The sequence below is a fragment of the Dipodomys spectabilis genome, unplaced genomic scaffold (assembly GCF_019054845.1).
Source record: "Dipodomys spectabilis isolate Male_0828 unplaced genomic scaffold, ASM1905484v1 ptg000340l, whole genome shotgun sequence".
Lineage (NCBI taxonomy): Eukaryota > Metazoa > Chordata > Mammalia > Rodentia > Heteromyidae > Dipodomys > Dipodomys spectabilis.
Window position 1 is genome coordinate 1,217,541 of NW_024871017.1, and position 26,045 is coordinate 1,243,585.

General features: G+C 61.4%; 1 protein-coding gene across 2 annotated transcripts; it reads right to left on the reverse strand.

The window, feature by feature from the left end:
- Positions 1 to 339: 339 nt before the first annotated feature.
- Clrn1 (clarin 1) lies at positions 340 to 24,765 on the reverse strand. Of its 2 annotated transcripts, XM_042665662.1 has the most exons (3): positions 24,513 to 24,765; positions 9,135 to 9,314; positions 340 to 1,024 (listed from the first exon to the last, which is right to left on the reverse strand). In XM_042665662.1, the coding sequence occupies exons 1-3, from the start codon at positions 24,763 to 24,765 to the stop codon at positions 759 to 761; spliced, it is 699 nt and encodes a 232-aa protein (XP_042521596.1). In that variant the 3' UTR covers positions 340 to 758. The 2 variants fall into 2 exon arrangements, with proteins under 2 accessions (XP_042521596.1, XP_042521597.1); XM_042665663.1 differs by lacking the exon at positions 9,135 to 9,314.
- Positions 24,766 to 26,045: the final 1,280 nt, after the last annotated feature.

Here is a 26,045-nt window from a genome sequence, read left to right on the forward strand (position 1 = left end):
GCTCAAGTGGTAGAGCGCTTGCCTTAAGCTGAAGAACTGAGGACAGCGCCCAGGCCCAGAGTTCAAGCCCAAGACTGGCAAAAAAAAAAAAAAAAAAAAAGTCTCGTGGACTTTCCTGCCCGGGCTGGCTTTGAACTGTGATCCTCAGATCTCAGCTTCCTGAGTAGCTAGGATGACAGGCGTGAGCCACCAGCGCCTGACTCCAAATGGTTTTTAAAGAGCATTTTGGACAGGATGGAAGGTATGGCTCAAGTGATAGAGTGTGAGGCCCTGAGTTCAAGCCCTGACACTACTGTGTGTGTGCACGCGCGCATGCAAGCACACACACGTACACACACATGCAAATTGGTACATTCTAGAGATGCTCATTTAATGCATTACTATTTTAGGAAAGCAATTCCATCTCTGTGTCAACAGATACGTGGGTCGCTCAGAGATTGTCTCTTGTTCAAATGCCCTCCTGGGCCTCTTGGTCCCCCTGAGTGGACAGGTGTCTCCAGCATGGCCATGTCTGTGCCGCCGCCATTTCTCCATCCCGGCCAACCTCCCTGGACTTCCCGGGTCAAGCATTTCCCACCAGGCAGAGCGACCTTTCAAAGCCTGCCTTCTGTTCTCGAACCTGTAGCTGGAGTCCATAGGGCAGTTGGAAACAGCTTCACAGAGGGTTTTGGTACTTTATGCACTCTGAAAGGATGGGTGGAATTAACTGTAAAGCAAGTTCAGTCCCTTACTGGGAAAATTACAGAAGCACAGGCTTTTCAGTACATTAAGTCTGCAGCCACGTTAGTTGTCTCTGCGTCTTTAGATTTTGCAAAAGGGAACTGAAACCCAGCCAGCCGGATCAGGAGCCCGTTCAAAAAGTGAACAAAGAAGCACATGAAAACGACCCAGAAGGAGGTGGTGTATCTTTCACTCTGCGTTCTGTAGGCGAACGTCCCTTCCTTGAAGTTTGCAATTTTTTCTGAGAGGTGGTGGATTTTCACCTCCGAGGCAAACAGGATCATGACCAGACAGCCGCAGGACCCTGCAACAGAAGGGGCACATGGGTTTCCTGCCCGGGGGCAGGGGCGAGGGTGGGGCCGCCCGAGGCTCTCCCCCGGTGCTCCGGCCCGGCTCTGCAACAGTGAGGCAGACCTGCGGGGCACCTCGCACACACAAGGGCAGAATCGCGGTGCCAGGCTCTGCGGCTTCAAGAGAACAAATGCCCCGGGCCTTACAGGTGAGGCCGGTTGTGCCGGCCCTGGTGCAAGGCCCAGGCCTCCCAGGGAAGGTGACCACACCGCCGGCCCTCAGTGGCCTCGGTGGCCAGAGGAGCCTCTGGGCCCAGGTGGGACTCGAACTCAGTGCGGTGAGCTTGCTGGGCCAGCTCTCCGCCGCCCAAGCCAAGCCCCGAGCCCTTTGTTTTTGAGATAGGGTCTCACGCTTTTGTTCTATGATTCTCCTGCCTCTGTGTCCCCAAGAACCAGAGTTCCAGGCCTGTGCCACCGTGCCTGTCTGTCTGTCCAGACTCGGATTTGTCTGTGGAAGTGGCTGTGGAGAATAGAGGCCCTGCTCAGCCAGGGTGAGGGGCAGGGCCCTGTGGACAGCTCCTCCCCGCCCGCCGTGGTCCCAGCAGAGGCTGTGAACGGCGTGGGTCCGGTCCCGGAGCCTCTCTGTGTTCAGGGCTGGCGCTCTACCACTGGAGCCATGAACCACTTCCAGCCTTTTCGGAGTGGTTTGTGGGAGATAAGTCTCACAGACGTCTCTGGCCCTGCTGGTTTCAAACCAGGACCCTCAGATCCCAGTCTCCCGAGCAGCTAGCGCGAGGGCCACCATGTTTACAGCCGCTGCTTTAGGGCAGCGAAAGGCTTCTTATTCTCCCATTACAGTTAATCCAAATGCCCCGGGCACAGCAACCACGCGGCTTCTGTTCCCTGTCATTAATTCACGCGTTTCAATTATGGGCCAAACGGGGTCAGCGGTGGCGGCCCAACATGAAGGAGAATACAGATGCGTTCTGCGTTCCTAGAAGTGTGGCTGAACAAGGGTCACGAAGCACTAATGAACAGCCACGGGGAGGGGCTGGAGCGTTGGGGGGCGCAGCGTGCCTGGGCAGCAGCTGCTGTGGGGTGTGGGGGGGTACAGCGTGCCTGGGCAGCAGCTGCTGTGGGGTGTGGGGGGGTACAGCGTGTCTGGGCAGCAGCTGCTGTGGGGTGTGGGGGGTACAGCGTGTCTGGGCAGCAGCTGCTGTGGGGTGTGGGGGGTACAGCGTGTCTGGGCAGAAGCTGCTGTGGGGTGTGGGGGGGTACAGCGTGTCTGGGCAGCAGCTGCTGTGGGGTGTTGGGGGGTACAGCGTGTCTGGGCAGCAGCTGCTGTGGGGTGTGGGGGGGTACAGCGTGTCTGGGCAGCAGCTGCTGTGGGGTGTGGGGGGGCGCAGCGTGTCTGGGCAGCAGCTGCTGTGGGGTGTGGGGGTACAGCGTGTCTGGGCAGCAGCTGCTGTGGGGTGTGGGGGGTACAGCGTGTCCGGGCAGCAGCTGCTGTGGGGTGTGGGGGGGTACAGCGTGTCTGGGCAGCAGCTGCTGTGGGGTGTGGGGGGGGCGCAGCGTGTCTGGGCAGCAGCTGCTGTGGGGTGTGGGGGTACAGCGTGTCTGGGCAGCAGCTGCTGTGGGGTGTGGGGGGTACAGCGTGTCCGGGCAGCAGCTGCTGTGGGGTGTGGGGGGGTACAGCGTGTCTGGGCAGCAGCTGCTGTGGGGTGTGGGGGGGTACAGCGTGTCTGGGCAGCAGCTGCTGTGGGGTGTGGGGGGTACAGCGTGTCTGGGCAGCAGCTGCTGTGGGGTGTGGGGGTACAGCGTGTCTGGGCAGCAGCTGCTGTGGGGTGTGGGGGGGTGCAGCGTGTCTGGGCAGCAGCTGCTGTGGGGTGTGGGGGGTACAGCGTGTCTGGGCAGCAGCTGCTGTGGGGTGTGGGGGGTACAGCGTGTCTGGGCAGCAGCTGCTGTGGGGTGTGGGGGTACAGCGTGTCTGGGCAGCAGCTGCTGTGGGGTGTGGGGGGGTACAGCGTGTCTGGGCAGCAGCTGCTGTGGGGTGTGGGGGGTACAGCGTGCCTGGGCAGCAGCTGCTGTGGGGTGTGGGGTACAGCGTGTCTGGGCAGCAGCTGCTGTGGGGTGTGGGGGGTACAGCGTGCCTGGGCAGCAGCTGCTGTGGGGTGTGGGGGGGCGCAGCGTGCCTGGGCAGCAGCTGCTGTGGGGTGTGGGGGGGCGCAGCGTGTCTGGGCAGCAGCTGCTGTGGGGTGTGGGGGGGGTACAGCGTGTCTGGGCAGCAGCTGCTGTGGGGTGTGGGGGTACAGCGTGTCCGGGCAGCAGCTGCTGTGGGGTGTGGGGGGGCGCAGCGTGTCTGGGCAGCAGCTGCTGTGGGGTGTGGGGGGTACAGCGTGTCTGGGCAGCAGCTGCTGTGGGGTGTGGGGGTACAGCGTGTCTGGGCAGCAGCTGCTGTGGGGTGTGGGGGGGTACAGCGTGTCTGGGCAGCAGCTGCTGTGGGGTGTGGGGGGTACAGCGTGTCTGGGCAGCAGCTGCTGTGGGGTGTGGGGGGTACAGCGTGTCTGGGCAGCAGCTGCTGTGGGGTGTGGGGGTACAGCGTGTCTGGGCAGCAGCTGCTGTGGGGTGTGGGGGGGGCGCAGCGTGTCTGGGCAGCAGCTGCTGTGGGGTGTGGGGGGGGCGCAGCGTGTCTGGGCAGCAGCTGCTGTGGGGTGTGGGGGGGTACAGCGTGTCTGGGGCAGCAGCTGCTGTGGGGTGTGGGGGGTACAGCGTGTCTGGGCAGCAGCTGCTGTGGGGTGTGGGGGGGTACAGCGTGTCTGGGCAGCAGCTGCTGTGGGGTGTGGGGGTACAGCGTGTCTGGGCAGCAGCTGCTGTGAGGTGTGGGAGGGTACAGCGTGTCTGGGCAGCAGCTGCTGTGGGGTGTGGGGGGGTACAGCGTGGCTGGGCAGCAGCTGCTGTGGGGTGTGGGGGGGTACAGCGTGTCTGGGCAGCAGCTGCTGTGGGGTGTGGGGGTACAGCGTGGCTGGGCAGCAGCTGCTGTGGGGTGTGGGGGGGTGCAGCGTGTCTGGGCAGCAGCTGCTGTGGGGTGTGGGGGTACAGCGTGTCTGGGCAGCAGCTGCTGTGGGGTGTGGGGGGGGTACAGCGTGTCTGGGCAGCAGCTGCTGTGGGGTGTGGGGGTACAGCGTGTCTGGGCAGCAGCTGCTGTGGGGTGTGGGGGGGGTACAGCGTGTCTGGGCAGCAGCTGCTGTGGGGTGTGGGGGTACAGCGTGGCTGGGCAGCAGCTGCTGTGGGGTGTGGGGGGGTGCAGCGTGTCTGGGCAGCAGCTGCTGTGGGGTGTGGGGGTACAGCGTGGCTGGGCAGCAGCTGCTGTGGGGTGTGGGGGGGTGCAGCGTGTCTGGGCAGCAGCTGCTGTGGGGTGTGGGGGTACAGCGTGGCTGGGCAGCAGCTGCTGTGGGGTGTGGGGGGGTACAGCGTGTCTGGGCAGCAGCTGCTGTGGGGTGTGGGGGGGTGCAGCGTGTCTGGGCAGCAGCTGCTGTGGGGTGTGGGGGGGTACAGCGTGTCTGGGCAGCAGCTGCTGTGGGGTGTGGGGGGGTACAGCGTGTCTGGGCAGCAGCTGCTGTGGGGTGTGGGGGGGTGCAGCGTGTCTGGGCAGCAGCTGCTGTGGGGTGTTGGGGGGTACAGCGTGTCTGGGCAGCAGCTGCTGTGGGGTGTGGGGGGGTGCAGCGTGTCTGGGCAGCAGCTGCTGTGGGGTGTGGGGGCGCAGCGTGTCTGGGCAGCAGCTGCTGTGGGGTGTTGGGGGGCGCAGCATGCCTGGGCAGCAGCTGCTGTGGGGTGTGGGGGCGCAGCGTGTCTGGGCAGCAGCTGCTGTGGGGTGTTGGGGGGTACAGCGTGTCTGGGCAGCAGCTGCTGTGGGGTGTTGGGGGGTACAGCGTGTCTGGGCAGCAGCTGCTGTGGGGTGTTGGGGGGTACAGCGTGTCCGGGCAGCAGCTACTGTGGGGTGTGGGGGTACAACGTGTCTGGGCAGCAGCTGCTGTGGGGTGTGGGGGGGGTACAGCGTGTCTGGGCAGCAGCTGCTGTGGGGTGTGGGGGGGTACAGCGTGTCTGGGCAGCAGCTGCTGTGGGGTGTGGGGGGCACAGCGTGTCTGGGCAGCAGCTGCTGTGGGGTGTGGGGGGGTGCAGCGTGTCTGGGCAGCAGCTGCTGTGGGGTGTGGGGGTACAGCGTGTCTGGGCAGCAGCTGCTGTGGGGTGTGGGGGGGGTACAGCGTGTCTGGGCAGCAGCTGCTGTGGGGGTGTGGGGGGTACAGCGTGGCTGGGCAGCAGCTGCTGTGGGATGTGGGGGCGCAGCGTGTCTGGGCAGCAGCTGCTGTGGGGTGTGGGGGGGTACAGCGTGTCTGGGCAGCAGCTGCTGTGGGGTGTTGGGGGTACAGCGTGTCTGGGCAGCAGCTGCTGTGGGGTGTGGGGGGGTGCAGCGTGTCTGGGCAGCAGCTGCTGTGGGGTGTGGGGGTACAGCGTGTCTGGGCAGCAGCTGCTGTGGGGTGTGGGGGTACAGCGTGTCTGGGCAGCAGCTGCTGTTGGGTGTGGGGGGTGCAGCGTGCCCAGGAAGCAGCTGCTGTGGGGTGTGGGGGTACAGCGTGTCTGGGCAGCAGCTGCTGTGGGGTGTGGGGGGGGTGCAGCGTGTCTGGGCAGCAGCTGCTGTGGGGTGTGGGGGTACAGCGTGTCTGGGCAGCAGCTGCTGTGGGGTGTGGGGGGGTGCAACGTGTCTGGGCAGCAGCTGCTGTGGGGTGTGGGGGTACAGCGTGTCTGGGCAGCAGCTGCTGTGGGGTGTGGGGGTACAGCGTGTCTGGGCAGCAGCTGCTGTGGGGTGTGGGGGGTGCAGCGTGCCCGGGAAGCAGCTGCTGTGGGGTGTGGGGGTACAGCGTGTCTGGGCAGCAGCTGCTGTGGGGTGTGGGGGTACAGCGTGTCTGGGCAGCAGCTGCTGTGGGGTGTGGGGGGTGCACCGTGTCTGGGCAGCAGCTGCTGTGGGGTGTTGGGGGGTACAGCGTGTCTGGGCAGCAGCTGCTGTGGGGTGTGGGGGGTACAGCGTGTCTGGGCAGCAGCTGCTGTGGGGTGTGGGGGTACAGCGTGTCTGGGCAGCAGCTGCTGTGGGGTGTAGGGGGGTACAGCGTGTCTGGGCTGCAGCTGCTGTGGGGTGTGGGGGGGTACAGCGTGTCTGGGCAGCAGCTGCTGTGGGGTGTGTGGGTACAGCGTGTCTGGGAAGCAGCTGCTGTGGGGTGTGGGGGTACAGCGTGTCTGGGCAGCAGCTGCTGTGGGGTGTGGGGGTACAGCGTGTCTGGGCAGCAGCTGCTGTGGGGTGTGGGGGGGTACAGCGTGTCTGGGCAGCAGCTGCTGTGGGGTGTGGGGGTACAGCGTGCCTGGGCAGCAGCTGCTGTGGGGTGTGGGGGGTACAGCGTGTCCGGGCAGCAGCTGCTGTGGGGTGTGGGGGGTACAGCGTGCCTGGGCAGCAGCTGCTGTGGGTTGTGGGGGGGGGTACAGCGTGCCCTGGCGGGCGGGCAGGCTGGGCGGCCAGAGGAGGTGCCCGCCACCGGCCACGGCAGTGCAGGAGGAGCCGACCGCAAGGTGCAGCAAACACCAGGACGCACATTCCCGTCACACGGCCCTCCCCACGGGCCTTTCCTGTCCCCAAGACCGGGGTCCTTCCTGGTCCTGAGGTCTCCGAGTTCCCGGGGTCTTGTCCTGCCGGAGGGTCTCGGGAGGGTGGCTCCGGGACGGCTCCCGGGGGCCCTGAGTGTGGGTTTCCACACCATCACGCTTGGTGTGGGGAGGGCAGCGTGGGCCAGGCCCTGCCCGCCTCCCTCCCGCCCTCCCACCCCCCCTCCCTCTGGCCCTCTCTCCCTCCCGCCCCCTCTCCTTCCTGCCCTCCTCCCTCCCTCCCTCCCGCCCTCCTGTCCCCCTCCCTTCTGCCCCCCTCCCCCTCCCTCCCGCCCCCTCCCCCTCCCTCCCACCCTCCTCCCCCCTGCCCGCTCTCCTTCCCACCCCCCCTCCCGCCCTCTCTCCCTCCCGCCCTCTCTCCCTCTCGCCCTCCTCCCCCGTGCCCGCTCTCCCTCCCGCCCTCCTCGCCCCTGCCCGCTCTCCTTCCCACCCCCCCTCCCGCCCTCTCTCCCTCCCGCCCTCTCTCCCTCTCGCCCTCCTCCCCTGTGCCCGCTCTCCCTCCCGCCCTCCTCGCCCCTGCCCGCTCTCCCTCCCACCCCCCCTCCCGCCCTCTCTCCCTCCCGCCCTCCTCGCCCCTGCCCGCTCTCCCTCCCGTCCTCCTCGCCCCTGCCCGCTCTCCCTCCCGCCCTCCTCGCCCCTGCCCGCTCTCCCTCCCGCCCTCCTCGCCCCTGCCCGCTCTCCCTCCCGCCCTCCTCGCCCCTGCCCGCTCTCCCTCCCGCCCTCCTCGCCCCTGCCCGCTCTCCCTCCCGCCCGCTCTCCCTCCCGCCCTCCTCGCCCCTGCCCGCTCTCCTTCCCGCCCTCCTCGCCCCTGCCCGCTCTCCTTCCCGCCCTCCTCCCTCCCGCCCGCTCTCCCTCCCGCCCTCCTCGCCCCTGCCCGCTCTCCCTCCCGCCCTCCTCGCCCCTGCCCGCTCTCCCTCCCGCCCTCCTCCCTCCCGCCCTCCTCGCCCCTGCCCGCTCTCCCTCCCGCCCTCCTCGCCCCTGCCCGCTCTCCCTCCCGCCCTCCTCCCTCCCGCCCGCTCTCCCTCCCGCCCTCCTCGCCCCTGCCCGCTCTCCCTCCCGCCCTCCTCCCTCCCGCCCGCTCTCCCTCCCGCCCGCTCTCCCTCCCGCCCGCTCTCCCTCCCGCCCTCCTCGCCCCTGCCCGCTCTCCCTCCCGCCCGCTCTCCCTCCCGCCCTCCTCGCCCCTGCCCGCTCTCCCTCCCGCCCTCCTCGCCCCTGCCCGCTCTCCCTCCCGCCCTCCTCCCTCCCGCCCTCCTCCCTCCCGCCCTCCTCCTTCCCGCCCTCCTCGCCCCTGCCCGCTCTCCCTCCCGCCCTCCTCGCCCCTGCCCGCTCTCCCTCCCGCCCTCCTCCCTCCCGCCCTCCTCCCTCCCGCCCTCCTCCTTCCCGCCCTCCTCGCCCCTGCCCGCTCTCCCTCCCGCCCTCCTCGCCCCTGCCCGCTCTCCCTCCCGCCCTCCTCGCCCCTGCCCGCTCTCCCTCCCGCCCTCCTCGCCCCTGCCCGCTCTCCCTCCCGCCCTCCTCGCCCCTGCCCGCTCTCCCTCCCGCCCTCCTCGCCCCTGCCCGCTCTCCCTCCCGCCCTCCTCGCCCCTGCCCGCTCTCCCTCCCGCCCCCCTCCTTGTGCATGTGTGGCCGCCCCTGTGGCACGGGCTGGGTTTGTACGTTTTGCACCCACCCGGCGCTGAGCCACGCGGTAGGGGATGAGCTCTGGGTCTAGAGCTCACCCGAGTCCCTGCGTCTCTCCCTGGACTTCCCGAGCGCGGTGTATGGGCATGGTGGCCACGTGCGGTGTGCACGCCCCAGTGCCCTTCCGCGGCATCGCCTCCTTAGGATGATGAATAAATCATGCACCACAGGACACTGAGAAAAAATGGAGTCACTGCAGCTGCAGTGCTGCTGGCCCGAGGCAAGGGCTTGAGAAACTACAGACGCAGCTCCCCTCCCCTCCCCTGCCCTCCCTCTCCTCCCCTCCCCCTCCCCCCTCCTCCCCTCCCCTCCCCCTCCCCCTCCCCTCCCTCCCCTTCTCTACCTCCCTCCCCCTTCCCCTCCCTCCCCCTCCCCTCCCTCCCTCCCTCCCTCTCCCCCTCTGTTCCCACACGTCCATATGTCTATATAACGTCCGTATATCTGCAGTGATAGAGTGTACTGACGTGCTTAGTTTGTGCACTCCTGCGCCAGGTCGCTGTGCTTTTACACAGAAAGCCAGTGCAGCATTTATAACGTGCGCTGCGTTTTCACCTAACACTTCCTCCGAGTTCTTTGCTTCCTGCTGACAGCTTAAAGCTATCGGGTCAAGCGGGGTGGTGTTCCTCCGCCTGTTCCTGGCACATGTCTCCTAGGGAGCCTGGGCATTGGAACTCCATAACACCACAGAGTCTCTGGGCCTGGGAAGCACACCGGCGGGAGGAGGAACTCTGTCCTTACCTGAAATGAAGCTCAGGAGGTACAAGCCCAGCGGGCCGTGCAGGGCTTCGAAGGGCTTGCCGAAGGCGTTGTACATGAAGAAGCCGGCCACCACCGTGGTGAGGACCGCGAGCATCGTGGTGAAGAGAAGGACGTTGATGTGGACGCTCACCGGCACCGCCCGCAGCAGGTCTGGGAAAACTGGAGATAAGCCAAGAGTGAGCACTTCCCGTGAGCAAGCGAAACAGGAAAACAAAACAGCTAGTCCCTCTAACTTCCGTGTTTCAGCAATCATAAATCCTCTCGATGGCTGCATTGCATTCTGAGTTACTAATTTACAAGGGGGAGATAAAAAGATTTAGAGATGTCTGCCCACCAGCATGGAGCCCTGAGTTCAAATCCCAGCACCGACAAAGAGTAAAACAAAGATAGGCTCATCACTGAAGCGTAGAAATGGCCGGTGGGAGGCGTGGGAGAGGCATTTATTAAACGCTCAGGAAGACTTTGTAACTCAGAACCACACATGCGGTGCCCAAGGTGTGGATGGGATTCCTGCGGAGCCATTTCAAGGTCTGTTCTAACGTACTGCGTACGGCGGCTGGGTGTGGGGTGGTGCCGCGGAGGAGGAGACGTTTCCCCTTAGGAAACGCAGCAGTTGGGGAAGTGGAGCTCTGTCTGTCTGTCAGTCCCCCTGTCTGTCAGTCCCCCCCCCCCCCCAGGGCTGGGGAGGAGCCAGGGAACTCCAGGCCGCGGAAGCCTGGCGTGGACCTCCTGTGGGTAGGCTAGACCTCAACCCCATGGAGTATTGCGAGGGTGCTCGGGACGCCTTGCCTGTCTGGTAATAACGAGTCCGTCCAGAGCATCTGTAAGAACAGATGTGGAACCGTTGCAGTGTGTCAGACGCAGAACACAGTGCACGCAAACCAAGGAAACCGCCCTCATCCTGCCAGTGGGGGTCCAGCGGGGATGTGTATGAGCCAGGTCATCGCCGACGCCTCCGGCCTGACTCCGCCTCCCGGCAGCACTGAGTTGCGCCCTGTCATTACAGGCTGAGCCACCCCAGGGCCGCCGGTGTCCTCTGCCCAACGTTGGTGCCGAGCATGTGGCAGGACGGGGATTTGAACCCGAGTCCTCTCTGCTGGCAATGTCAGGGGCCGGCTTGTGTGGAGGCCAGGCTGGGAGGCTGCGCAGGACATCGGCAGCACTGTCTTGGAGGAGCAAGAGAAGAGCATTTCACTGCGTGCCTGCTGTGCTGTTTGGGAAAATGCTTTCCTTTCTTGCAAGCATTAGCTGCTCAATTAATTCATATTCTGTTTATTTTTTTTTTTGCTGGTCCTGGGACTTGAACTCAAGGCCAAGGTACGGTCCCTGCCCTGTTGGCTCAAGGCGAGCGCTCTACCTCTTGAGCCACAGCTTCACTTCCAGTTTTCTGGTGGTTTATTGGAGATGTGAGCCTCACAGACTTTCCTGCCCAGGCTGGCTTTGAACCGTGATCCTCAGATCTGAGCTTCCTGAGTAGCTGGGATGGCAGGCGTGAGCCGCCAGCGCCCGGCTATCGATGTGCTTCACCAGCAGTTATTAAGTTATTACACCATCCACCTCTCCGCTGTAAGAGCCTCCTCTCTGGTAGGGGAGCGGGGTTGAGCCGCTCTGAAAAGTGAGGGCTGTGACCATATTGAAAGAAATGAAGTTGAGCTGATTGGCCTCCTGGAGGGAGACGCAAGATGCAAAAATAAATTGTCAGGCTTAGCGAGCTTTCAGTTCTTACAAAGGCTGTTAAATTCTCAGGCTGGTGAGAAAGCCACTCAGCAGGGTGCGGATCCCTGCCTGCTTTCCCGGCCTTCCCACCAGGCCTCATCTGCAGCCTGAGCGCTCTGAGCACCCAGGACAGGCGCTGGGCAGCCAGGCCTTCACCCAAGGCTGCGCAGGACGCCGAGCCGTCTGCCACGGTTTTATCTTCAGCGTCTAGACTGAAAAGAACCTGAGGCTCAGAGGAGCTAAGTCCCCAGCCTGAAGTGGCTCAGAGGGTGGCTGAGCTGCGTTTGCTCTCCTGCCCCTCCCCTGCCAGCTGCGTTCTAGGGTTAAAGCGAAATCCACACAACAAAACCCTGTCTCTTTAGTTCTGCAAGTGCTAGCCAGTTCATTCTGTTGCTCACCATTATAATAAGATCTGGAATGATCAGACAGTCTCCACCTCCCCCCGCCAGGCCTCCATGGTGCTGGTCGCTGAGACCCGGGCCAGCAGTGACCATTGAATCGGTGTGGAGTTTAACTCGCAGTGGAGTTTAACTTGCAATCTCCCAGTGACTAAGAGGCCGGTCTTTTTGTGAGCCTCTGAGTTACGGTACCATTTGTGGAGATGCGTCGCTTACAGAGTTCATTATGTTGTAATCTGCGGCCACGTCTCCGAGTCTGCGTCTGCGGCCACGTCTCCGTCTCCATCTCCATCTCCGAGTCTGCGGCCATGTCTCCGTCTCCGAGTCTGCGGCCGTGTCTCGTCTCCGAGTCTGCGGCCATGTCTCCGTCTCCCAGTCTGCGTCTGTGGCCACGTCTCCATCTCTATCTCCGAGTCTGCGGCCACGTCTCCGTCTCCGAGTTGTGGCCATGTCTCCATCTCCGAGTCTGTGTCTGTGGCCACGTCTCTGTCTCTGAGTTGTGGCCATGTCTCCGTCTCCCAGTCTGTGTCTGTGGCCACGTCTCCATCTCCATCTCCATCTCTGAGTCTGCGGCCATGTCTCTGTCTCCGAGTCTGCGGCCATGTCTCCATCTCCATCTCTGAGTCTGTGGCCATGTCTCCATCTCCATCTCCAAGTCTGCGGCCATGTCTCTGTCTCCCAGTCTGTGTCTGTGGCCACGTCTCCATCTCCATCTCCATCTCTGAGTCTGCGGCCATGTCTCTGTCTCCGAGTCTGCGGCCATGTCTCCATCTCCCAGTCTGCATCTGCGGCCATATCTCTGTCTCCGAGTCTGCGGCCATGTCTCCATCTCCCAGTCTGCATCTGTGGCCACGTCTCCGTCTCCGAGTCTGCGGCCATGTCTGTCTCCGAGTCTGCGGCCGCATCTCTGTCTCTGCGTCTGCAGCCACGTCTCTGAGTCTGCGTCTGCGGCCGCGTCTCCATCTCCGAGTCTGCGTCTGCGGCCGCGTCTCCATCTCCGAGTCTGCGTCTGCGGCCACGTCTCCGTCTCTGTCTCCGAGTCTGTGTCTGCGGCCACGTTTCCGTCTCTGTCTCTGCATCTGCAGCCACGTCTCTGAGTCTGCGTCTGCGGCCGCGTCTCCATCTCCGAGTCTGCGTCTGCGGCCACGTTTCCGTCTCCGTCTCTGCGTCTGCGGCTGTGTCTCCGTCTCCGTCTCCGCGTCTGCAGCCACGTCTCTGAGTCTGCGTCTGCAGCCGCGTCTCCGTCTCCGTCTCCGTCTCCGCGTCTGCAGCCTGCCTTGTCCTCCTCTCATCAGTGTCTTTTGAAGAGCAGGTCTTATTTACATGAAGCCTAACCCCCATTTTTTTTTCTTCCTTAACCTTGCCTTAAATATCAAGTAGAAGGCGACTTTTTCTAGTGGGAGGTCACAAGGACTCTGTTCCCCTTGGTGATGTGTTGAACTTCAAATGTACGCTTAAGCCTGGGCTCCGTTTCAGTTGCCTTGAACGGTGGACACTGGGTGCACGTGCTGGCCTGGCCTGCCGCCGTCTCGGTGAATTCAGGGGTGGTGAGGCCTTCGCTGCGTGCTGGGAGCTCTGGGGTGAATTCGGGGGTGGTGAGGCCTTCGCTGCGTGCTGGGAGCTCTGGGGTGAATTTGTGGGTGGTGAGGCCTTCGCTGTGTGCTGGGAGCTCTGGGGTGAATTTGTGGGTGGTGGGGTCTTCGCTGTGTGCTGGGAGCTCTGGGGTGAATTTGTGGGTGGTGGGGCCTTCGCTGTGTGCTGGGAGCTCTGGGGTGAATTCGGGGGTGGTGGGGCCTTCGCTGCGTGCTGGGAGCTCTGGGGTGAATTTGTGGGTGGTGAGGCCTTCGCTGTGTTCTGGGAGCTCTGGGGTGAATTCGGGGGTGGTGAGGCCTTCGCTGCATGCTGGGAGCTCTGGGGTGAATTTGTGGGTGGTGGGGCCTTCGCTGTGTGCTGGGAGCTCTGGGGTGAATTTGCAGGTGGTGAGGCCTTCGCTGTGTGCTGGGAGCTCTGGGGTGAATTTGTGGGTGGTGAGGCCTTCGCTGCGTGCTGGGAGCTCTGGGGTGAATTTGTGGGTGGTGAGGCCTTCGCTGCGTGCTGGGAGCTCTGGGGTGAATTCGGGGGTGGTGGGGCCTTCGCTGTGTTCTGGGAGCTCTGGGGTGAATTTGCGGGTGGTGAGGCCTTCGCTGCGTGCTGGGAGCTCTGGGGTGAATTTGCGGGTGGTGAGGCCTTCGCTGCGTGCTGGCAGCTCTGGGGTGAATTTGCGGGTGGTGAGGCCTTCGCTGCGTGCTGGGAGCTCTGGGGGTGAAGTGGTCGGTGAATTTGTGGGTGGTGGGGCCTTCGCTGCGTGCTGGGAGCTCTGGGGGTGAATTTGTGGGTGGTGAGGCCTTCGCTGTGTGCTGGGAGCTCTGGGGTGAATTTGTGGGTGGTGAGGCCTTTGCTGCGTGCTGGGAGCTCTGGGGTGAATTCGGGGTGGTGGGGCCTTCGTTGTGTTCTGGGAGCTCTGGGGTGAATTTGTGGGTGGTGAGGCCTTCGCTGCGTGCTGGGAGCTCTGGGGGTGAAGTGGTCGGTGAATTCGGGGGTGGTGGGGCCTTTGCTGTGTGCTGGGAGCTCTGGGGGTGAAGTGGTCGGTGAATTCGCGGGTGGTGAGGCCTTCGCTGTGTTCTGGGAGCTCTGGGGGTGAAGCGGTCGTTTTTCAGGTGCAGAGGCGCTCATGTTTTCCACCAGCTTGCCTTGCTTCTGTCGTTGTGCTCCTGATGGGCTTGGTTCCTCATGCTCATCATGTGATTATTTGTGCTTTTAAAAGCTTTGGGTTAGCCGCCTTCCGGGCTGTGAGTTCTTTGGGAGTCAGCTGGCCATCGCTGGCTTTGTAATAAAGACTCCGGATTCGACCTTGCAAAGGGAGCGGCTTCTCTGTGTCTGGTGCGCTGACTGGATTCCCGCACGACGTCTCTGTGAACCAGGGTCATTCTTCTGCAAGTGCAGATCCAATAGTTGCAGAGCTTGGAAGGTTGAATGTAGACACTGCTTGCCACCTAGCAGAGCTGACAAGCGCACGTCCACACACAAATCTGCACACAGTCCATACAGTGGCCTGACCTCAATGTTATAAATGGAAGTGTATTTTCAGTCTGTGGTGTGTAAAATGCACACCGACAGATATCGCCTGTCCTCACCCCGGTCCATGGCGAAGCAAGCCTACCCCTGCGGCCAGTCCCTCTGTCTCTTAAAGAAGGTGGTCTTCACTCAAGCCTGGGTCACGAGTGTCGCAGAGCTGTCAGACAGACCCCGCAGCAGACAGTGTGTTTCTGAGACTGGGTCTCACCTCCCACCTGGGCTGTGATCTCTGTTTCTGCCTTCCCTTTTCACGGGGCTGATGAGTCTGCACTGCTGCCCCTGGCCAGCAACGAGAGAGAGAGGCCCTCGCAAACGCCTGGCCCAGCCTGGCCTCGGCCATGACCTCCGACCTCTGCCTCCTGAGTAGCTGGGCGCCAGCTTGCACTGCTGTGCCCAGCCTTGTACATGCGCTTTTACAGAGGAAGCGTTTTCCTCATGAACCAGTTTTCACCAGCCTGCTCCTCTGAGCCGGTGTGTGCGGCTGACGTGGTGCCTGGAGCGGAACACGGTGGGACTAAGCTGGGACTGAGCTGAGCTGGGACTGAGCTGGGACTGAGCTGAGCTGGGACTGAGCTGAGCTGGGACTGAGCTGAGCTGGGACTGAGCTGGGGCTGAGCTGAGCTGGGACTGAGCTGAGCTGGGACTGAGCTGAGCTGGGACTGAGCTGAGCTGGGACTGAGCTGAGCTGGGACTGAGCTGAGCTGGGACTGAGCTGGGACTGAGCTGAGCTGGGACTGAGCTGAGCAGGGACTGAGCTGAGCTGGGACTGAGCTGAGCTGGGACTGAGCTGGGACTGAGCTGAGCTGGGACTGAGCTGAGCTGGGACTGAGCTGAGCTGGGGCTGAGCTGGGCTGGGACTGAGCTGAGCTGGGACTGAGCTGAGCTGGGACTGAGCTGAGCTGGGACTGAGCTGGGACTGAGCTGAGCTGGGACTGAGCTGGGACTGAGCTGAGCTGGGACTGAGCTGGGACTGAGCTGGGACTGAGCTGAGCTGGGACTGAGCTGGGACTGAGCTGGGGCTGAGCTGGGACTGAGCTGGGACTGAGCTGGGACTGAGCTGAGCTGGGACTGAGCTGAGCTGGGACTGAGCTGGGGCTGAGCTGAGCTGGGGCTGAGCTGAGACTGAGCTGGGACTGAGCTGAGCTGGGACTGAGCTGGGACTGAGCTGAGCTGGGGCTGAGCTGGGACTGAGCTGGGACTGAGCTGAGCTGGGACTGAGCTGGGACTGAGCTGAGCTGGGGCTGAGCTGGGACTGAGCTGAGCTGGGACTGAGCTGGGACTGAGCTGGGACTGAGCTGAGCTGGGGCTGAGCTGGGACTGAGCTGGGACTGAGCTGAGCTGGGGCTGAGCTGAGCTGGGACTGAGCTGAGCTGGGACTGAGCTGAGCTGAGCTGGGACTGAGCTGGGACTGAGCTGGGACTGAGCTGGGGCTGAGCTGGGGCTGAGCTGAGCAGGGACTGAGCTGCCTGGGACTGAGCTGGGACTGAGCTGAGCTGGGACTGAGCAGAGCAGGGACTGAGCTGAGCAGGGACTGAGCTGAGCAGGGACTGAGCTCGGACTGAGCTGAACTGGGGCTGAGCTGGGGCTGAGCTGAGCTGGGGCTGAGCTGAGCTGGGACTGAGCTGGGGCTGGGGCTGAGGTGGGACTGAGCTGAGCTGGGACTGAGCCGGGACTGAGTTGGGACTGAGCTGGGACTGAGCTGGGCAGGCAGAGATCTTCCTGGAAGCACGTGGGTCCCGTGGAAGAGGAGGACAGGGTGAGCAGAAGGGACGCGGCCCTCCGGGAGGGGCCGGCACTTTCTGGGGAGGAACCAAACCCTGTCCTGTGGTGGGTGTGCCATGTCCACCGAGCGCCAGCCCTGGCCGGGTGACGGGGACCCATGGGAGAAGTCGGGGGTCGGAAGAGCCGGAGGATGCCGGCACGCTTTTTGTTCCCTTCGGTTTTTCTCAACTTCTTCTGTTTGTTCAGAGATCCAGTTTTCCACGAGGTTCTTCTATGCGCTGAGGGAACCCAAGGTGTGTGCCACACGGCCGTCCGCAGAACACCTGCAGTGCGTGGCACACCCGTCCTCCGCACCGCTGCCCGGCTCTGAGCTGAGGCGCCGGCCAGGGCACGGGTCGGGAGCTGCTTGCACCGTAGTGAGGTGAAGGAGGGAGCCGCACGGCCAACCCGGCTCGGGGCGGAGGCTGTGCAGCGAAGAGGCTGCCGGTCACACGCTTGTGTGAGCATCTGCAGAGCTGCCGGTCACACTCGTGTGTCAGCACCTGCACAGCTGCCGGTCACACGCGTGTGTCAGCACCTGCACAGCTGCCGGTCACACGCGTGTGTGAGCATCTGCACAGCTGCCGGTCACACGCGTGTGTCAACACCTGCACAGCTGCCGGTCACACGTGTGTGTGAGCACCTGCACAGCTGCCGGTCACACTCGTGTGCGAGCATCTGCAGAGCTGCCGGTCACACGCGTGTGTCAGCACCTGCAGAGCTGCCGGTCACACGCGTGTGTCAGCACCTGCAGAGCTGCCGGTCACACGCGTGTGTCAGCACCTGCAGAGCTGCCGGTCACACGCGTGTGTCAGCACCTGCAGAGCTGCCGGTCACACGCGTGTGTCAGCACCTGCAGAGCTGCCGGTCACACGCGTGTGTCAGCACCTGCACAGCTGCCGGTCACACGCGTGTGTCAGCACCTGCACAGCTGCCGGTCACACGCGTGTGTCAGCACCTGCACAGCTGCCGGTCACACGCGTGTGTGAGCACCTGCAGAGCTGCCGGTCACACGCGTGTGTCAGCACCTGCACAGCTGCCGGTCACACGCGTGTGTCAGCACCTGCAGAGCTGCCGTCACTGGGTTTGCGCAGAAATCTTGGGGGGCGGTGTTGGGCCCCCCCCACCTCCATGTGCTCCTGTCCTTAGATCAGATGAGGATAAGAGGAAAATCATTTGTTCTTAGTAGCTGCTCGGTGTGCCTCCCACGACCCGCCGTTCATTTGGTCTCCACGCGTGTCTTTCTCTGCGGTTGCCTTCACATTCGGTTTATTTCTGGCATGTGAATTCCCCCGTTGCATTTGATCCTGAGACGTGGTGACCCGTTTAGATGGGATGTCTATGCAACGGCCGGAACCAGGGACGGGGCGTTGGAATCTGGTGCACCCGCCCCGGCGCCACGGCCCAGCCGGAGTGTGTCACCGAGGTAGGGGAATGAGGCACCGGGCAAGGCGGAGAGGGGCATGGCCGGACGGAGCAAAGGCGGCCTTGAGTCCAGTACCCATGGCTGCCCGTGTGAACGGTGGAGGCAGAGCGGAGTGCTGGACACCCAAGGCGGGAGGGAGGAGACGTCATGGGACAAATCACAGCTAGAGGGCAGCAGTGAGCCCGGAGCCCAGAGCCCAGAGCCCAGAGCCTGGATCCCAGAGCCCAGAGCCCAGAGCCAGGAGCCCAGAGCCCGGAGCCCAGAGCCCAGAGCCAGGATCCCAGAGCCCAGAGCCAGGAGCCCAGAGCCCAGAGCCAGGAGCCCAGAGCCCGGAGCCCAGAGCCCAGAGCCAGGATCCCAGAGCCCGGAGCCCAGAGCCCAGAGCCTGGATCCCAGAGCCCAGAGCCAGGAGCCCAGAGCCCGGAGCCCAGAGCCCAGAGCCAGGATCCCAGAGCCCAGAGCCAGGAGCCCAGAGCCAGGAGCCTAGAGCCTAGAGCCCGGAGCCCAGAGCCCAGAGCCCGGAGCCCAGAGCCCGGAGCCCAGAGCCCAGAGCCCAGAGCCTGGATCCCAGAGCCCAGAGCCAGGAGCCCAGAGCCCGGAGCCCAGAGCCCAGAGCCAGGATCCCAGAGCCCAGAGCCAGGAGCCCAGAGCCCAGAGCCAGGAGCCTAGAGCCTAGAGCCCGGAGCCCAGAGCCCAGAGCCCGGAGCCCAGAGCCAGAAGCCTGGAGCCCAGAGCCAGGAGCCTGGAGCCCAGAGTCCGGAGCCCAGAGTCTGGAGCCCAAAGTCCAGAGCCCAGAGCCCTGAGCCTGGAGTCTGGAGCCCAGAGTCTGGAGCTCAGAATCCAAAGCCCAGAGCCCAGAGTCCCGAGCCCAGAGCCTGGAGCCCTGAGCCCAGAGTCTGGAGCCTGGAGAGGTGATGGCACTCACAAGAGATGTTGCCTGTTTCAAAGCACCTAGAAGGGAGGGTCCTGAGTGTTTTCCCACAAAGAAATGACGCATATTTGCTGCAGTAGATACAGGTCGTGGTCTGAACCTGGCCTGAGCAGAGAGCCACAGGCCCTTTGCCCATCCTCGCGGGAAGTGTGCGTGCTGAGGTCGGGGAGATTCCAGCCCGGTCTCCGTGAGACTCCACGTCAGGGGAGGGATCGGTGCACACTGCCGTCCCAGCGCCCCCAAGAAGCCCAACACGGGGGCCACCGCTCAGGCGGGAAACGATGAGTGGAAAGATTGGAGGTGGCCCTGAGTTCAAACCCCAGTACCACCAAAGAAAAGAAGACATACAAAGGAAAGAAATGGAAGAGGAATTCTTCAGTGAGGAGTCAGGGGGAAACCAAGGAAAAGGAGGAACTGAGAGGAAGCGCTCTCCTCTCACCCTCCCCAGCGCTGCCTCCACCACCTGGGCGTTGGCGCGTGGCTAGCTGGCGGCTGCCGCTGCCGGGAGCTCCTACCGCCTACGCAGAACCCCAGCCATCCTGTCCTTCCCATGCAAAACGTGAGCGATCGGGGCAGAGGGAAGAGTGCAGCTTTGATCGTGACGTCTGGCTGGAGTCTGATGAATGGGAGCTACGTCAGAATGCTTCAGAATCATGAGCATTGAGAACCAAAGAAAGGCTCGCAGACTTCACCTCTTGTAAGGATGGCGGCCGGAAGACTTGCAGAGATGGAGACTAGAAGACCCCACCGTCTCAGAACCAGAAGGCTCTCGTCTGGCAGCCAGCAGATTGTGTCACGCGGAGCATTTAAACTGCGAACGATATTAAGAAGCTATCTGGCCAGGCATCCTTCATCCCAGCTGCTCAGGAGTCTGAGATCTGAGCATCGCGGTTCAAAGCCAGCCCTGCAGGAAAGTCCGTGAGACTCCCATCTCCAATAAACCACCAGAAAATCGGAAGTGACGCTGTAGCTCAAGTGGTAGAGCACTCGCCTTGAGCTGAAGAGCTGAGGGGCAGAGTTCAAGCCCCACAACTGACCCCAAAAACCTCAAACAACAAAAGGAAGAAGTCTCGGCGTTGAGAGTACCAGGATGAGTCGTGCAGAGCCCCCCCGTCCTTGCCCCCCAGCCCCCCCGTCCCCGCCCCCCGTTCCCCCCAGCCCCCCCATCCTCGCCCCCCAGCCCCCCCTGTTCCCCCTTGGTCCTCACCCCCCATCCCCCCCCAGCTTGTTCTGTGTGGGTACAGCAGCCCCAGGGCCCTGGTCTAGAAAGGACAGAAGCCATGGGGCTGGGAGAGCTGGACCGTCTTCCGTGTCACACATCTATTCTGTGTCACTCTTGTTTCAACAAAACACAAAACCTTGGCTTGCTGGCCTCTCCTAAATACATCTCCCAGTTAACAGCCAAGGCCCTGCCTGCCAGTGACCCTCTCTCCAGACACTGTCCACGCCCGTGGGGCGTGGGGGAGGGGGTGTGGGCCTGCGTGAGGGGGGGGCAGGGCGGGGAGGTGGCCAGCAGGCCCCTGGGGCATGGGGGAGGGGGGGTGGGCCTGTGGGGGGGGGCAGGGCGGGGAGGTGGCCAGCAGGCCCCTGGGGCATGGGGGAGGGGGGGTGGGCATGGGGGGGTGGGCCTGCGGGGAGGGGGGGGCGCAGGGCGGGGAGGTGGCCAGCAGGCCCCTGGGGCATGGGGGAGGGGGGGTGGGCATGGGAGGGGATGGGCCTGCGCGGAGGGGGGGGGCAGGGCGGGGAGGTGGCCAGCAGGCCCCTGGGGCATGGGGGAGGGGGGGTGGGCCTGCGGGGAGGGGGGGGCGCAGGGCGGGGAGGTGGCCAGCAGGCCCCTGGGGCATGGGGGAGGGGGGGGGTGGGCATGGGGGGGGCGCAGGGCGGGGAGGTGGCCAGCAGGCCCCTGGGGCATGGGGGGGGTGGGCCTGTGGGGGGGGCAGGGCGGGGAGGTGCCCAGCAGGCCCCTGGGGCATGGGGGAGGGGGGGTGGGCATGGGAGGGGATGGGCCTGCGCGGAGGGGGGGGGGGCGCAGGGCGGGGAGGTGGCCAGCAGGTCCCTGGGGCATGGGGGGGTGGGCCTGCGGGGAGGGGGGGGGCGCAGGGCGGGGAGGTGGCCAGCAGGCCCCTGGGGCATGGGGGAGGGGAGGTGGGCATGGGGGGGTGGGCCTGCGGGGAGGGGGGGGCGCAGGGCGGGGAGGTGGCCAGCAGGCCCCTGGGGCTGCGCCCAAAGTGTCTGCAGCCCTGGACACAGAGTCCCAGCCTCTCTGACAGTCATGAGGCTATGTCACAAATGTTTGGTCCCAAAATATATCCCAAAGCCAGCCAGCAGCCGGCTCCTAGAAGCTTCCGGTCCTCTGCACAACCTGGGTCATACGCCTCTCTCAGTAAAGAAACACTGTTTTTCTGAAAGAAGTCAGCTAAATCTCCCCTGAGCTTTCTGCACCTGTTCAACCCTAAGTTCAAAACTAACATGGTTTCCCAAACACAGCCGAGGTTGCGAATGGCTAGGTTTCCACTCTTTCTATGTTTCAAAGAAACGGGTTCCATATGTTCTTGGCGGCTCATCAGACTGTTTCGGCAGTGGACGGATTGGCGTATCCGGGAATGACGGCACCAGACAAAGCGCAGGTCATGTTTTGACGGCACTTGGTAACGTTTCAAATCACCAAAACAGGAGCCCGCCACGGGCACCCAGCGCAGAACGGGCAGGTTTCACAGCGTCATTGAAACATTACCGGGGACGCATCAGGAAAAAGAAGCCCAGCCCTGGCGTTGGGTCACGGGTATGGCTGCCGCCCAGCCGGGAAGGTGAACCGCGGGCCGCGGATGCCTGCGGACGCAGCAGAGGGCTCCCAGGATGCCGGTGCGTGCTCGCGGGGTGATCTTATAATGAAAGGAGACAGGACGGTCGGCAGGGAACGCTCAATGGGAGCAAAGGCGCCCGTGTGCCCCCCGGTTCTTCTAGTCCATTCTTCATTCTCATATGACAACACATACATGGGCTTTAAAAGTGAGACAAACACAGCACGTAAAAATCCACACACAGACACAGACAGACACACAGACACATGCACACGCACACAGAGGCTTGTTCAGAGAACCGAGCAAGGTTGTTTAGAATATGGACACCCACGGCGAATCCACTCCACGGAAGTGGCTTCTGTGATAACTGCAGGCCCAGGACGGAGCTGTTGGCATCAGACTCATACAAGCTCTCTGAATTAGAGGCATGAAAATATCTCAATAATTTTTATAATTTCTTTCCTTTTTGTATGTGTGCTGGTCCTGGGGTTTGATGCTGTCCCTGAGAATCTTTCGATCAAGGTAGCGCTCTATCACTTGAGCCACAGTGCCACTTCTAGCTTTTTTTGGTTGTAATTTGTTGGAGATCAGAGTCTCATGGACTTTCCTGCTCAGGCTGGCTTTGAACCGTGATCCTCAGACCTCAGCCTCCTGAGTAGCTAGGATGACAGGCGTGAGCCACCAGCGTCTGGCCACCTTTGCAGTTTTTTATACATTAAAGTAACAGTATTCTGGATATCATGGGTTAAAGGAAACATCTTGTCCATTTCACCCATTTCTCTTTGTGTTTTGTTTTTCCCATTACGGCTACATTTCAAGCATCTCAAGTTACATACATGGCTTGTGTTTTGGGTTTACATTCCATTTCTACCCTGGTCTTGAAAGGACTGGGGCTCTGATCGATTGCCTTGCTTCTTGCCTGCTATGCTGGAAAGTTTCGGTGAACCCCAGTGTTTGCTGCATAACTTCCTAAGGGAACGGGGTGGGAGGAGGACGTGGGGGGGCGGGGGGTGGTGAGCTGTGTCTGCTCTTAAGTTGGGTTTGGCAGACTCAGCAGGCTCCAGGTCTCCAAAGGCCCCAGATTCCCTCAAAGGACGCGACTTAGAGAAGACGAGGGGGGGGGGTGAGCCTCGGATGATTATTTTTCTAAATATCGGCAAGCTTTACGTTTTCCTATCAGGAAGACTCCCAGACGACTCTCCCAACCTTATGATCCCTTAATAAGATGTGCTGGTGGGGTGATGGTGTTCGGAATGGGAAATGTGAGCCCGGAAGCTACACTGCAGTGAGCGTTGAGAAGGGGCACGGCAGAGCAGTCTTGGCATTGACGGCGGTGCGTGTTTATTTCCATGGGCACCCAAGTCTCTGGGGAGTCCACAGGCTCTATTTATTCCCCTCTTCCACATTCTCTTGCGATGCTTCCACACGCGGGCAGGCAAGGTCCTGTTATTAGCATACTTCTCTAGGCCTCAGAAAGGTGAATGAGGCTTCAATAAGCAGCGTTTCCTTATCCCTAACGATCTACGGTGGGCGCGGAAGGAGGGGATCTGAGCTTTCCCCTTCCCCAGCCTGGGGAGGAGGCGCAGGTGCATCTTTAAAGCTGGTATCACAGGCAAGGTCTCCAGGCTCAAGCTGCTCCAGCCCACAAGGACACGGCGTTTGCGGGTTTGGGGACCTGTGCACCCAGCATGACACTCAGGTCCACGGTACAGGGACCTGCTCTTTGCAGGAACGCAGTTTTCTCCTGAGCTAAATGCAAAGGTTCTGGAACACTTTGTCTACATGTGTCAGTTTGAGGCTTTTCCCCTGCCCCAGCCGCTGTGACTCAGGGTTAAATCATTTCACTCATCTTCTTTCCCTTTTTATCGTTAATACCCATTGGGAATCACAAAGCAGGCTGCTTTGTTCCCCCTGCGGGGGGGGGGGGGGGGTGCATTTCCGGAATGAATGGAGCCATTCAGGGAAGGAGAGATTCTCTTCATCAAACTGGGTTGATGAGAACTTCCTGAAAACTGAAGACTAATTCCTGGGGCTTTTCTGGAGCTCTATCACTCTGTAACCTATGGAGTTGGAGCTGGTACCCAATAACTGCTAAGAAGATAGAAGGAATGTAGCAGAAATATAAATAAACCGGCACGGAAATTTAATTAGACATTGCATATGTTAATAATAAATTCAATTAATTTTTCCTTCTGCCTATATTAGAGGAGAAAAAAGCTCAGGCAAAATAATAGTTCATTTTAAATGCCTCAGCCGGTACCCTCCTTTTCTAGAAGAGTGATTTATGCGGTAATTTCCAGCGCCTTCATAAGAGTGTTCCAAACCAGCCCTTTTGAAATAATAATAACTTCTGGATGTGTGTTGTGAGAGATATGACAAATGGCTTCTTATTAATTTTCATTTAATGAGTTGCCTATTCACATGCTAATTTTTAAAAAATTCTCCTCATGAGATAAACAGGTTATAAATGCTGTGGATGACACTTCCAGTGCACAAAAGTTTTTGTTTTTTGGTCGGTCGTGGGGCCTGAAATCAGGGCCTGGACGCTGTCCCCAGGGCCTGGACGCTGTCCCTCAGCTCTTCAGCTCAAGGCTAGTGCTCTACCACAGCGCCACTTCCGGCTTTTTCTGCTTATGTGGTGCTGAGGAATCAAACCCAGGGCCTCAGGCATGCAAGGCAAGCGCTCTACCACGGAGCCACCTTCCAGCCTTGAAATGTTTCTCTTTGGCATCCATTTCTTTCCCAGTTATCCTAGAAACATCATTTTGTATTTCCTTAGCCAAGTGACTCCATATTGATTTAAAATAAAAGCAGACAATTTACCAGCAGCAAAGGTCCGGCAGGGATGGGGTCGAGGAAGGAAAGTCACGGAGGTGGAAAAGCAGGATCGTTAAGAAACCACTTTGTTCTCTTTTTAGAGAACAAAAGGCACAAAGATATTTCTTACTGCTTTCCTATGTCCTCAAGCCCCCATATCACAAAGACCTGATAGCTGCTACATAAACAGGAATAGTTGGGAACTTTAATTGCTTCTGTTTTCAAAAGGCTTAATTATATAACAACGACCTCTGTAATTTAAAATGCAGGGGACGTCTCAGGTGTTGGTTTAAAAAGTCATGCGCGGCGGGAGCGAGGCCCTTCTGGTACCTCCCGGCAGCAGCTGGAAGAGGGCTCCAGAGCATCAATCATTCACACGCGAGCACTACTTACATGAGAACCGGAAAGGCCTGGCCCCGAGCCCGCACTGCCGCACGCCTTCTCCGTGGAAGAGCCCGTAGCGCACCTCACCGGTGAACTTGTCCAGCTCCGGCCCCGAGGCGTTGACCAGCAGGGCCCCGGTGGTGCAGAGGAAGGTGGCTCTCATCCACCGCGGTGTCCCCAGGGCCGCCACCACGCCCAGGGCACACGCAAAGCTCAGCACGCCCGCCATGCAAAACAGGATTTTCTTCTGCTGGTTTGGCATGGCGGGATGCGGCCGCCTCGGTGAGGGCTCTGTGGCTCGGAGAGGAGCCTGCCGGCTGGCTCATCCGCGGAGGAGCCTCCCCCTCCCCGGAAGCGGAGGGCCTGGGCACCCGCTGAGCCTCGGCCAGCCAGCCAGCCCGCACCGCTCACCCCTGCCTACCGCTCACCCCGCCTCCCCGTCTCCCGTCTTCAGAGATGAAAGCTCTGTGTTACACAGGACTGCAGCAGCCTCCCAGCGCCCGCCGGCCTCGGCGAGGGCCTTGGTGTAGGGTAGCAGACGCCTCCTGTCACCCGAGACACCCCTCCACCCCTGGTCCGATCTCGAGCAACCTGAGACAGTCACTCACCCTGCGTGTGTCCTGGGTTTTGTTTTGTGTTCCTTGGGGGAAGGAGAGGAGCTGTGGCTGCGAGGTAGGAAGGGTATGTGGATGGACGGATGGACGGTCACTGAGAGATTCTGGAATGTTTTGACTGTACAGAGGTCGCGCGGGGAAGTGGGGTGTGAAGCCCCCCACAGGGCCCCCCCCCCGCTCCCCGAGTCACGTGTAGAAGGATGTGGTCACAGCAGCGGACACACACGCGTGGACACGCAGCTGCAAATCAGTTCTGAATGCTTTCATGTAAAGCGTTTGCTTTGCTATCGGTCACCTCCAAAATGCCAAAATCCGTGACCTCCAGGCCTTTGTTATGCAAAGAGGGGCGGGGGGGGGGAGCAGAGATGGGGGGCAGAGAGCAGACATGAGCAAGCTGTCGGAAGTCAGGAGAAGCCAGAACAAGATGGGCAACGTGGGTTGGGTGAATGCTCTTAATGCGGTGACAGCTCTTCACGGAATGACCAGTGATAGTCCTCCTTCCGCAAACATAGAATTGTGTGTGTGTGTGAGAGAGAGAGACGTGTGAGGATATTTATAGAGAGAATTGTGTGTAGGAGAGACATATAAAATTGTGTATGTGAGAGGACTGTAGGTTTTATATATCTATCTATCTAATTATGTGTCTGTAAGAGAGACAGGGCATAACACTAACAGTGTGTGTGTGTGTGTGTGTGTGTGAGAGAGAGAGAGAGAGAGAGAGAGAGATTGCTCCTGAATATCTGTAGATTACAGGTTTCTGAACTGAGCTCGGGCCTACAAACTTTTAGTAACGACTTCATATGACTGGTTCTTTGCCAAGTATTCTACCTAAATTTTATTATTTAGTTCTCACAGGTATCAGAGAAAGTAATGAATGAAGCCGGGCACTGGTGGCTCACGCCTGTCATCCTAGCTACTCAGGAGGCTG

What these genes read in the sequence shown, in the direction of transcription:
- Clrn1 (XM_042665662.1), bottom strand. Translation starts at nt 24,765, where the DNA reads ATGCCAAACCAGCAGAAGAAAATCCTGTTTTGCATGGCGGGCGTGCTG. An exon ending in CAGGCCTTTCCGGTTCTCAT is followed by an intron (nt 9,315 to 24,512) that starts GTAAGTAGTGCT and finishes GCTTATCTCCAG; the next exon opens with TTTTCCCAGACCTGCTGCGG. An exon ending in CCTCCTGAGCTTCATTTCAG is followed by an intron (nt 1,025 to 9,134) that starts GTAAGGACAGAG and finishes CTTCTGTTGCAG; the next exon opens with GGTCCTGCGGCTGTCTGGTC.